The sequence below is a fragment of the Halyomorpha halys genome, unplaced genomic scaffold (genome assembly GCF_000696795.3).
Source record: "Halyomorpha halys isolate HHAL.00 unplaced genomic scaffold, Hhal_1.1 Scaffold4139.1, whole genome shotgun sequence".
NCBI lineage: Eukaryota > Metazoa > Arthropoda > Insecta > Hemiptera > Pentatomidae > Halyomorpha > Halyomorpha halys.
The window spans coordinates 13,343-27,180 of record NW_027113524.1 but is presented as its reverse complement, the minus strand read 5'-3'; the positions used below and the strand labels follow the sequence as shown (position 1 = coordinate 27,180).

General features: G+C 33.2%; 1 protein-coding gene across 1 annotated transcript in view; it reads left to right on the top strand.

The window, feature by feature from the left end:
* LOC106691881 (proton-coupled amino acid transporter-like protein CG1139) overlaps positions 1-13,838 on the top strand; it is a 34,275-nt gene that overhangs the window by 7,110 nt on the left and 13,327 nt on the right. The window contains exons 3-4 of the mRNA XM_014437783.2: positions 11,343-11,493; positions 13,609-13,730. Of these exons, the coding sequence (XP_014293269.1) occupies positions 11,343-11,493; positions 13,609-13,730 (273 nt within the window). The remainder of the gene's footprint in view (positions 1-11,342; positions 11,494-13,608; positions 13,731-13,838) is intronic.

The window sequence follows — 13,838 nt, the reverse complement described above, 5'->3', positions numbered from 1 at the left end:
CTATCCAATACAGCTGAGGCCGAACAATCTCAAATACTATCCTATCCAATACAGCTGAGGCCGAACAATCTCAAATACTATCCTATCCAATACAGATGAGGCCGAGCCATCGAAATTCCAACGTTATTACCAATTCACAAGTAGTATAGAAAATGTGAACAGGTCGGTAATCCGGAGATGGATTTTACAGATATGTCTGGTTATCTATTGTTTAAGTTGAAAAAATTCTCTTGAGGCAATTAAAGTGCTTATCAACAAATCAATAGAATCCAAACAGCCAAAACATGCAGATAACATATGTGTAGACACCAAAGTATCTAGAAATGATAATAAAATGGCATCATGCATGTCTACAAATGGGATAATAATAATTTAATTATTTCAGCTTCTATTCTCGTTACCAAATTAACGTAGAAATTACTAAAAACAATTTTTTTTTTCAATTAATTCCAATGCAAAACTGAACTTTGAAAAGGACGACGGTAAAAGATTTACCACTCCCTGGAGATGCATAAGTCTTATTTAGCAGTTTCGTACATTTTTGGGGTTATAGACAATTACTACTAGTTTAACTATATTGGTAAAATTTAAAGGACGAAATTGCTGAAATTTTAGTATATAACAAGGATGTGTGTTAGGGTATATATAATCTTTGATTAAAAAAAAACTCATTCTCAATGAAATCTTTTCGAATGTTTTCTTTTTTACTGAGTTTTTTATACCCAGAAGTAAAATTTCCACCAAATTTTTTTTTGACGGAAATATATATTTGAGGTTCCCGAAAAGTCGAGTATCAAAAACCCTATATCAAAAAACAAAAACAGTCAAAAGGAAATCCTACCACCTACACCATCTCCTTACATCATGTGCCCTTTTCCTCAGGTTAAAACTTTAAGTTTACAAGAGCATACTCTGTCCTATACGTTGGTTCCGTTTGTTCATCCACCTCAATGATGGTACACAGCGCCACCTTCAAAATTCCATACTGCGGAAGATTGTACGGACTACAGTATGGAAGAAGGAGATATCACCAACTCTTCACAAATTATTGGCTGTTCCAACGGTCCCGGACTTCATCAGGAGGAGGCATATCAAATTCCTGGACTGGTTGAAATATCAGCCCATGCCACTATTCCAGACGTTGCAACCAGCGCCCCAACCAGTGCGGTGGCAACGGGCTGCATTTAAGCCAGTTGAACAACCTCTAAATATTGTAAATAATCGTAGATTTAGACCTAGTTTTTTTTTTAAAGATCATTAACTCCTAATAGTGGTTTGCCCCAATACCATTAAATATCACACAGATTAACTCAAATAAAGTCAATACTCATTCACTACATTCACGTTTAAAAATGTAACAACGTTTCAGATAAAAAGAAAACCCCGCTACACAGGCACTATTAAGCACAAAACTTTATTTCAAATATTGGGGCTTTGAAAAAAAAAAAGTCGAACGAAACTGAAATTGCATATTTAATGTAGGTATGTACCTAGCAGAGTTGGCAACTATGAAACTAATAGCTAAAATTGCCATAGATATGATATTAATGGCTCATTCATAAATAAGGGTTGTATCGATGGCAATTAGTTTTAGCTATAGCTAATTTTAGCCCATCACTGATACCTAGGATGTGACATCAACTTTTACGCTAAAATCGACCAACGTGCCACTTTATAGAATCGATTTTTCACATTTTTTTTTCGATTTTCTCCTAAACTGCTTAAATGATTTTGATTAAACTTAGTGAATATAATTTGTCTTTAATCACAAACAGGTTTTATCCTCATTGAAGTATACTAACAGGGCATTATTGCCGAATTTTCGAAAAATCTTTTTGCAAAATATGTTACCTTTAATTTTGTTTATTTGAAAAAGTTCAGTTCTTATTGTTAGCAATAATATAAAATATATAAATACCGAATATTATAGAGTTTTGTGAATAATTAAAGGAGAAAAAAGGAAAATAGATAAATCCGATTCGAATGATAAATGCCGATTCAGCATGATCTTCCTCGATCGTATGACTGCTTCGTTATCTTTTGCTGTTCTGGCCAGGAACAAAATTTATATTTGCTGTCTCGAGAAGCTCTAATAAAAGAAATTTTATTACAACAGAAAAATAAAAATTATTTGTTCACAATTTTCCTCTTCCCTGGTCGTTCAACACAAACCTGTGGACGTGAGTAGCTTAGTAAGAGAAAGTTGTGTGATGAGCGCGCCGCACTAATTTCATTATTATTAGATTATTAGATGTTATTGTACTATAAGGAACATGAAGCACTCTTTTAGGGCTCAAATTGAACCTCGTTAAATGCACATTAAAGGAGTTTATAATATTACTTCAGCCATTTAAAATTCTTTAGGGCGTTTTGACAACATATGGCTACCATTTTAAAAAGGTTGACCTATTGAGCCTACGGATACTGTGAGAATAGTAGTAAAGGTTTTACCAACATGTTTTTTGAGCTAAGATTCCATTAACAGAAATTATTGTACATTTACTTCTAGGTACAGCTAAGTTTTAAACTACTTTTACTAGTCTAATAGCCAAGTTCAGGTATTTACAGACCATTTAAATATTTATTTAAATTTTGATTTAATTCTCAAAATTAATTATTCTATTTGTTATCAATCTTTTCGATAACCGATAGTAAAAAAATAAAGCACTATATTGATTATTAAATGTTTCAAAGGAATCAGCACTTGTAACAATGATATAAAATTTCGTCATTACCAGGTTCTAGTCACAGAAAAGAGGTACCTATGAATTGATAAAAAATAAAATGTATTCGGAAATGGTTAAATCAGTTTAGTACAAGAGCCTAAGAGGAGAAAAACGGCAGTTATTTCACCCCAATTTTTGATTACTTTTATGAAATCTATGTATAAATAATAGCAAAGCTGATGAGTCTGCTAAGTATAGAATGGGGGAAAAAAAATGGCGGCTGTTTGAAAACGTTAAAAATAGTTAATTTTCCAGTTGGAGCTCTATATCTTTAAAACTATCTACAACAATAGAAAATCTAAGAGAACATCATTTAAAGTAGAGTAAATTTTCTAAAATTTAAGTCCTAATAGAGCTATTAACGTACAATAGTTCTCGAGATATTGCTTTTTAAATGGCAGCTTTTCATAAAAATGTTGTAAACAACGTACTGAAAGATCAGTAGTTAGTTAATTTATTTTGAAAAATCTATATTTCAAAAACCAGTCGACGTACAGATGTATATTAGCACTCAAATTAAAGCCAGTTTAATGGACTATAAAGTAGGTCTAGAGATATATTTATTAAAAAATCAACATTTTATACGAACAACTAGGAATTAAGATTTTGTAAATTTATTTTGTCAAATATCTTATAAACTACTATTCCTACAAAGATATACGTTATAAACTATTTTATAGTAAATTTAACTGGCTTCAATTTAAGTGCTGATAGACATCTGTATGTCCTATGGTTTCTGAAATAAAGTTTTTCATAAATCAAATTTTTTGTCGGAACAACTATTAATCAATTATTTTAGCGTGAAAACTACTACTGATCCCACATTTTACACCACACCTCAATAGCTTGGGACTAAGCCAAGATATCTCAAAAACCATTGGAGACGATGATAAGGCAATAGAATTGGTGTTCCAGTTTTTAAAATCACAAAATTTACTTACAAAAATATAACTTGATCGGAAGAAAAAAAAAAATAAATAAAAAAAAAAAAAAATTAATAATAAATAAAATTTAACGAATATTAGCAAAATTAAATAAAATATAAATGGCGTTGATGACCAATGAAGTTTGGCGCCACTAAACAAACAAATAAACAAACAAACAAACTACTACTGATCCTGACTATCCATACTGACCTACGAAGGAAAAGGTCCTAACAACTTTATAGTCCATTAAACTTGCTTTAATTTGAGTGCTAGTCTATTAGTCCTGTATGGTTCCTGAAATAAATATTTCTCAAAATAAATTAACTAACTACTGACTGAAATTTCAGTACATTTTTTTGTAATGTTGCTTTTTATAAAGCTATATCTCGAGCACTATTCGACGTAAATAACTCTATTAGTGTTAATAATCAGCAAATTTACTCTTATTTTAATAATGTTCGTTTAGATTTTCTTATGTCGGTAATAGTTTTAAGATATAGAACTCCAAATGAAAAATGAATGTTTTTTAAGTTTTGGAAACAGCCACCAGTTTTCACTCCCCCTACCTATGCTTGGCAGACTTATCAGTTTTTACTAAAAATTGGGATGAAAAAATTGCCATTTTTTCTTCTCGGCTTTTGTATTAATTATTATTTGAATATGTCTACTGGATAGGGAGGTTTTATTTTGTCTCCTATCCCCAATAGTATAATAACCACAATATTTTGAGGTATATAAATATAACAAAATATACAAAGATATTTTATTAATATAGATAGGTTACTTAATTATTAGGGTAGGTGCATAATTATCTACCTATATCTCAAGGTATAAGAATAAATCATGTTATTTTAATTTTTTTTTTATTTGGAGTTCTATCAATGGGTAGATTCTCCACATGTTTGTATCATGTCACTATCTCCCCTACAGCAAATTTACTTGTTGTATATATGTTATACAGTTGTAAATACCAATAAGTATATGATTAAAAAAAAAAAATTGTTATGATTTTTCATTGGAGGATATAATATATGGAACGTGCTATGTTTGAACTATGCGTGTCAAGATAAATACTATCACGCCTAGTTAAGCGAAAGTGATTGAGGAAACATGTTGATGACAGACCCATTTAACAATGAACCTTAATTTTCCGCCAAATTTGGGCCAAGTTGGTCCAGCTGTTATCGAAATATAAATTTCCGAGGAAAATATAGTTAAGCATGCGTAAGCGCAAGCAGCCGAGAAGTAATATTCAGAACAAAATCGATGTGGGATCAATCGGGTACCAGTTTCTGATAAATCGTTTCTATTGAGAATGACAGGACACAGAACCAAATTGGTTCCTCGATATCTAAAACTTAAAGTGCGATTGGAAAATTTTGATTCTGAAGGCAATATAAGTTTCATTAAAAAATTGAATTGAAGTAAATAAAAAAAAAATTGTATAATATAATATTTAGTAAAATATCTAATTAAATAATTCAATCAATAAATAAATTCATAATTTTTAATTAATAACGTGTTATATAGATAGACAGAAAATCAATTGTATTCTGTGACTGGGTCCCTTCAGAATAACATTAATTTACAATTAAAAGAAAAAAAATCTAACCAGAAACTAAAAGATATAATAAAACTTAATTTATCTTTTTTCTTCAATATTAAATCTGTAAACAAATTCTCAATTTCAATTAAAAATAAAAGAAGTTTGTTATACAATTTAAACAATAAATAAAATAAAACAATCAATTTATATTGTTACGTTTCTTGGTAACTGCGGTTCGAAGGAAGACGGGGTTCCAGAAACAGCATTAATTTTGGATTTCAACTTTATGGAAAAATTTAGGTGGCATCCATTCCTTTGAACTCTGTCACTTTATGGATCAGCGCTAAAGGAACTTAGGGCGTAGGCAGGGTTTTGTCAAGGGGGACCAAGCCTCTGCTCATTACACAACCACACACGTACATATATGCATATATATATATGTTCCATTCCGAATCGTCGGTATTTGAAGAGAACAAGTCTACCTGGCTAACCTAGACTTTCCTGAAAGCTTTACTAGATACCCTCGCAAAAGTTCCATTTACTTGCATATTTATGGGTCGGCAACTGCAATTGTCAATTTATATTCAGATACTATTTAATTAAATCTAATTTCTCCTTAGCCCAGTGTTCTCAATACATAACAATATTTTTAAAAAAATATTCAGTTCTAATGGTATTATACAATGTCTAATATATAAATAGAGAGCCCTAACAACGCTGCCCAAATAAATTGCTACAATACACAGCATACCAATCAATCCATGATCGAACATATATAAAATGCATATATTTACATGATATAATAATAAAAAAAAAATCAAAGGCATACTAGTCACAGCAGTATATCAGTTCACAGAAAAATAAATAAATTAAAAAAAAAACTGGTGTATAGATTTAAAAAAAAAGTTTAGTTAAATGAATAGACAAAGTTAAATACCTGAATGAATAAATAAGTTAAAAGAAATAATTTAAACTAAGTTAAGGGAATAAATAAGTTAAAACACAAATCGACAGGTCCACATTCTAAAATAAATAAATAAAACAATGATCCCCAGGGAGTGAGTATCTCCGATGCTAACACAGGTCTTCAAAGAACCTCATGGTTTTATCTGGTAAAACCGCATTTGCGACAGAGGACCCAACTTCTCCTAAAATTGTAAATAAAAAAATAAAATTGGTTAAACAAAAATTCTTATTCTAAATTAAAAATAAAAGAAGTACTAAAGTAAAATAGAATGATCAATTGATACCGAAAAAATATTCACCTCTAATCTAAATTACATTCTTAAGTTAGGTGTTATGATTGGAAAGCATAAGTTTGCAATTTGAGAAGAAATTAAAAAGGAAGGGATTTAAATGAAGATAGGAAAGAGACATGTCGGCTATTAACAGGAAGGCAATTCTAGGGGATAGTGGAGCGGACTAAAAAAAAAGTTAAAGTTTTTTTAGTTCTACGTGCCTGGATACTCAAGTCAGAGTGGCAGGATCTGGTTTCCTGTGGGTGGATAGAGGAGACTATGCAGGAATGGTGATGGGAATTGATGGTTTAGTATAGGTGACATCTCAGAGAATATTGTCTGCGGTTAAAAGGGAAGTGTTAGTTTTAGTTGTTGTATAAGATATTTTAATTGTAGTGCTTTTTACAATTTAACCTGAAGATAGATAGTGAAACGTTGTATGACAAATAAATAATGTTGAATTAATATAGCCTGAAACTTCTTAAATTACGAATTTATACCTAAAAACGTCGGGAGCATTACACTAATGTATGCAATTATATATATTTACTCTAATGTATGCGCTTCAGGGTTTCTTTTTTTTTTTTGGCCTAAAAACGCCTTTTTAGCTTATCTAAGATGGCTCTATTCTTTAACATCTTGTTTCTATAATACTCATTTTTGTGATTACTTTTTCAATTTTTGCTATAGCTCACCTTTTTTTAACACAGAAGGTACAGGTGAATTTTCTAAGAGTTCATCTTGCATGTGATATGGCCCCATAATGAATTGAACGTATTCTAAAGGCAGTGCCGTAGATTGGGGATACTATCTGTAAAGCTATCACAAATTAACCCTAATCCACGATACAGCTTACAGAAGAATCAAATACAAAATGAAGCAAAGCAGCTATATGTAACCTTTTTGGAGTAACCGTTAACTTCCTACATTATGGCGCTGGCTTACAAGTGATACACATTAAATCAAGATTTTCTAGTTTTGAGTTATTTGTTTTCTTCAGTTTAAAACTTTAAAGAGATAAAACACCAAAGAATTTATTAATATCATGAAATTATACTTACAAAAAGTAAAATTACTATTTCCATAACACGAAACATTAAAAAATAACCAAATATCTAGAAACTTCAAATTTTAACTTGATTTTTGGACGATATTATGCAATACAATGTGTTGAAAATTGGCCTAAAGTATTAGCCTGATTAGATCAGAGAGGACATATATGCACTTAGAAATCGATTTGTTAAATTTTTTCATTTAGACTGTATTAAGATGGAGCCCTTCATTAATCTAGACAAAAACAAATTGTGTATCCAGATTAAGATAAATTAGAACGTTCGAGATAAAAACAGTATGTGATTATTATTACAAATATTTTATTGTAATCGGGCTCAAATTGTATCCCATCTTCATTCAAGGCCGTCGCGTAAGGTGTAGCCGTACCTTCTCATGTCTGTCATCGTCTAGTGTTTTCCTCGGCACACCTCTATTTCGAAAACAGTTAAGTTTTCAACTCGCCGCCTTGTTTAAAGTTTTTCTAACTGTTCAGGATTAAAGTTTTAAATTCGCTGATAGAGTGTACAGTAAAATATTATACGACGATCACTAAAAACTGTTTTTATATAATAGAGATTACACTTTTAATAAAAAAATAATAATTATGACTTGAAGACTTTTTTTAATAGATCTGGTTTCTGACGATTGTTTGCCAGACGGACTCAGCAAAAACAGCTTACTATTACTTGGATAAATAATTAGATTAATGGGGCTGGGATATTAATAGTGTGGTTACCCTTAACAACTTTCGATACGGAAATGAATGCTATCTGTTGACCAAATCTCTTATTAGGTATCGCCATTGAGACTTTGACTTTGTTAACTTTGCAATTATAATTTTATGATATGAGCAATTGCAGAAGATCGTGGGAAGGAAGGACTTTACCAAAATTGGTCCTATAAAAAGCAAGAAATTTTAGTAACAGAGATTTCTTATTGACTTTAAAATGTTTAATTGTTGATAGAGAAGAGTTGTAAATGTCGCGCAACTAAACTAATTAAACATATATTGCTGTTTGATTCTGTATGATGATGTAATAATCTTGGTAGGTTTAGAGTCAGCTAAACGTAATCTAGACATGACAGTTCTGAGATTTGAAGCTACATTAGATATATTTGAGGATTACGATAATAAATTTCCGAACTATTTTTTTTTCGTTGTTTTCATCTAAGACCATTATTACTAAGAAAATGCGAAGTTGAAAGAGCATTTCTATATCAGTAGTTGCAGTTATGCTGTTATTGGAACAGAATAACTGTAGAGCTGAACTGTATCCAGATGTCCAACATAAATGAATTATATTTATTCATGTTGTAAGTAATAAAGTTAGAACATTTAAGAGCTATAACCTACTGGTGTAAGAATAAATCAGTTGTGGCAGCTAAATACCGAATGCAAGTTGCGCTTGATGCCCTCTCCTTATGGACTGGAAAATGGGGACTAAAGATAAATACGTGGAAAACAAAGTACACCATCTTTAGCTTGTCAAAATATGCTCCAGAGTCTATTAATCTAAAGCTTGGTGTATGTATGCTTGTGAAGGATGACTCACCTGAGTACCTCGGCATTACCCTGGCCCTAGGCTAACATGGAAAGGCAAATATTATGAGAATGATATGTGGTTCCAATCGGAGAGCTGAGAATAAGACTTTGAAATTCCTTTATACTGGATATGTTAAGTCCACGCTAGAGTATGGCATAATTAGTTGGGGACTTGCAGCAAACACTAATTTTCGAAAAGTATCAGTAGTCCAAAACCAGGAACTTAGGATAATTACTGGAGGTGTGAAATCTGCACCAATAAGTAAGATGGAGTCCAGTACAGGTCTTCTCAGGTTGGAGGATAGGAGGGATATACAATTTCTCAATCTAGGCTCAAAAGCGAAATATATCCCCACCCACCCACTAAAGAATCATATAGGTCAAAGGAAAAGGAACCGATTCAAAAGGCAAAGCCTCCTACACAAAATGAGCTTAATAAAATCTGCACTTCAGTTAGACGAGATTCAGGCTGAAATAAAGAAGGCAGTAGACGTCTCTCCATCATGGGCTTGTCCTTGCAAACCCTATTATATTATTCCATCCATCCCGGGCATCAACATGAAAAGGGACCAAACTTTATTGGAAGTTAAAGCCAAGGTGCTTGTATATATGAAAACCACCTACCCAAAGAGCAGGTGGACCAGAATCTATACAGATGGTTTAGCTGAGAAAGCTATTAAGAATGGAGGTGGTGGTATTCATATGGAATTTCCAAACGGTCATATAATGGAGAAAGCGATTCCCACATGGTTCAATTCCTCTAATCATAGAGCCGGGCAAGACTCACTGCTGGTTGCAACAATAATCTAACTGGATCTCAGAAGGAGTCAGAAATCCAAAATAGTATTTCTGACCAACGCAGCATCAGTTCTTTTGAACCTAACGTCCAAGTGGAAAGTGGAGCTGATTTTTCTTGCCACTGAGTTAGAGCATGCTATCACCATTTACGAGAATGTAACCCTGAAGTGGATACCTGGGTACTGTGGAATAATGGGAAATGAAATGGCTGATATGCTAGCGAAAGAAGGTTCCAAATTGCCACAGATTACTTCTGCACAGAGACTGGAGGAAGTTAAAACCATAAATAAACCGTCGGTTCAGCAGAGGTGGAATGATGAGCATCCGGACTTCAAGCCCAGGATCGATGTTAGCAACTTTTCTGGAAAGTCCTGATATTGCTTGATATGAAGAACTGGAGATAACCGGCTCAACGATCACCTCCATAGAAAATTAAAAATAGGTCCTAACCTTCTGTGGGGATGTGGATGGGGAGAACAGACAACTGAGCACATTCTCCAAAAATGTGATGGAGAAAATGGAGAAAAAACGGAAGCAGAGATAGCCTAAAACTACAGACTTGGTGACCAAGGATTACGGCGACCTGGAGGTTCTCAGGAGTACCGCTGAATTTATTTTGTCATCCCCAGACTATGCCATTTGTATGGAAACGTCAAAGAAGAAGAAGAAGAGCTATTGCGGAAAGGATTTTGTACAAGTTTACTTTAAACTTTAAGGTCATAAATAAATTAAATACTAATGGTAACGATCAATAAAGCACTGGGAATTACATATAATTGAATTTTCTTAAAATTTTAGTTTCATCCCCCTTTTCCGTGCTGAAATGTCACAACCTGATTGACTATGGCTCCCGCCTTAGTTTTGATCCTGGGTTCGCCCTTGTCCGCTAGTCTTTGCTTCGGAACATGTATTAAGATGAAGGAAGCACATGGGAATGTACACTGGAGAGGAAATTCTGAAACGTCAATCAGAATATAGTTGTAATAGTTCATTTTGAAACAAGTTTGTAAATGTTTAGGAGAGACATTGGGTTGGAAGACACTCATTCTTGCAATATTTTAAATGTTATTAGTAAAGGCATATTCTATAAGTTTTGTCTGAATTCAAATAGCAGGTAGATGTCTAAATTTATTATCTGTATTTTCAATTAAAATTGTTTGAAGTTATAAGTAAGTTGGTCTGATAAAAATCAGTTAAACCCGTTATATATGATTGAAAAGTTCTTCTCTTAGCTGTTAGCATCGTTACAAAAATTAAGTGTGACAGACGTTGCAATATTTTAAAAATCTTCTTAAAGGAAGTTATCATAGGTCAGGACTGATTAATAAATAAATTATAATTAGAAAATTTGTTATTTGTTAAAATTTAACAACATAAATATTGGGCACATGTTTTAACAATAGTATCATATAATCAAGAATATTTGATGATCTGCTGAATAACTGATAACCAATTACCAGTTACCAATAATAATACAAGTTAATTTATATTTATCCGTGTTGTTTTTTTCAGATACTTTGACGCCATTGCAAACAATTTCAGGTCTACTGTTGGAACTGCGATCCTCGCCTTGCCTAAGTCATTCAGTCAAGGAGGATACATCGGAGCTATCATTGGAATAATCTTTATCACATTTATCACCAACTATTGTGCGCTGATTTTGGTAAATATTCCCATTATATAGTATTTCGATCAATAACACATTTAACCCATAAACTTTTTACCACAAGTCATATAAAATGCCTTTGCTTGAACAGTGGCACATCTGAGAACAAAAAAAGTTAAGGTTTTATTTTGAAATGGACTGAATTTGAAAGTTAAGGTTTTATCGGCGCTGGTACTTTTCGCCAGTGCAGCAAAATATCGGCCTTCGGCACTAAAAGGGTTAAGTAACAAAAATAATAATAATAATATATATTAAATGGTAAATAAGTACATTAATTGATATCAAACTTCCAATTGAGTTCATTTAATTTGTATGCATACTCAAATCTATCAATAACGAAGCATTGCCAAGCCTGCTAGTAATATATATTTTTATTACGATCCTGCTCAAAATATGATAGGGCCATATACATGGATACAAGAGACGCAACTCAAGATCATTAACTTAGTATATTTAAATATTTACTCATACTAAAGAGCATCCAGCACTGTATTATCAGGTCAAACCAAAAGACTGCATTTGTTGAGTAGTGGTTCCCAACCACTGGGTCGTGGGAGGGTTTGGCAGCACATATTTTGTGAAGACTTGTTAGAACTGTTTAATTGCTTATTTTTCCTGGCCTTTGAGTGTTAGTAAAAATGTTTTAATAGGTAAAATCATTAATAAACTGTAACAAAATGCAGTTTTTTTCCATAATTTCCAGAGGGAGACTACCCTTTGTTCCAAATCGGGAAACATTTGTCCGTGCATGGTACGATTTCTGGTTCAGTGGTTTGGAGGCCTAAACGAGTTTGGAACCACTGTGTTATAGAAAACACATAGATAGATATCTCGATATAAATAAAATTGATTATAGATCACCTACAAATATCCTTAATTTTCTTGTAAGAGGGTGGTCTGAAAAGTTTCCGACCTAACAAAAATACAAGACATTTTTCCTAAATTTTTTTTTATTTTTTAACATAGACTCCTTGTAACTCTAAACACTTCTCCCAGCGATGCTCCCATCTCTGTAACCCATCTAAAAGGCCTCTGCAAAATAATTGTTCACGAAGGTGTTGCCTCTTTATTTGACGAAAATCTCTGTCCTCCGAGCGCAATTTTTAGATGAGGGAACAAAAGAAAGTGCTAGATATGGTGAGTAAGGCGGATGGTCAAGGATTTCAAACTGTAATTCATGGATTTTCGCCATGGCAACCGCTGAGGTGTGTTGTCTTGGTGAAACAAGGTTTTCTTTTTCTGCAAATGTGGGCGTTTTTCCGCATATTCTGCCTTCAGTTAGTCAAGTAATGATGCGTAGTATGCTCCTGTAACGGTGTTTTCCGTTTTGAAGATAGTCTATTAAAATAACTCCATGACTATCCCAAAAAACAGTCGCCATCACTTTCCCACCCGAGAAAAACGTTTTTGCTTTTTTTGGAGCCGGTTCCCCCTTTGCAGTCCACTGTTTGGACTGTATTTTTGTTTCAGGCGTATAATGGTGTATCCAAGTTTCATCTACAGTAATTAATCGGCGCCATAACTCGGATTAATTGCGCCTAAACTGCGCCAACAGAGCGTTGGAAATGTGGAAATGTTCATTCGAACACATTTTTGGTCTAACGTAGGCAAACGCGGCACCCAACGTGCGGACAGCTTTCTCATATCTAAATGCCGATTTAATATGTAAGAAACACGTTCTTTTGACATCTTCATAACCTCTGCTATCTCTCTCGCTTTAATTCTGCGGTCATCTAGCACCATTTGGTGAACTTTGGCGATGTTTTCGTCGGTAGTTGCAGTTTTTGGACGTCCCGAACACTCATCGTCTCCCAAACTATTCACTTGATTTTATTTACGAGTGATGCTTCACGTTGCGGTCGGAAACTTTTCAGACTACCCTCGTAGGTCATGGAGAACCAACGTTTTTATTATATTAAGTCCAAAATAACTACACAGCCGTCCTTAATTTATTATTAATTATTGTGAGGTAAAATTCAATCATTAATTTCATAGAAGTTTAATGCTGTTTCAGAGGTGCCCTAACAGTGTTTTCTTAAATGACTAGTGCTCAAAATCCTGTTATTTCTATTTAAATGAACTAAAGTTTCAATATTGTCATTTCGATTATAGATTGCGTCCCATAGAGACTTGAAGAAGAGGCATAAAGACATGAAGCCAACTATTCAGGGAACAGTTGAGGCAGCATTCGCCGAAGGCCCGGAGTCTCTTCGCAAGTTCAGCCCTTGCATCCTGTAGGTATAATACTGATATGTATGAGAGGTACCAGCTGGGGTTTTTTTTAACTTAAAATAATTTCTTTTGTCGGCATAAAAACCAATTATACCACCGGACCTAGGCAA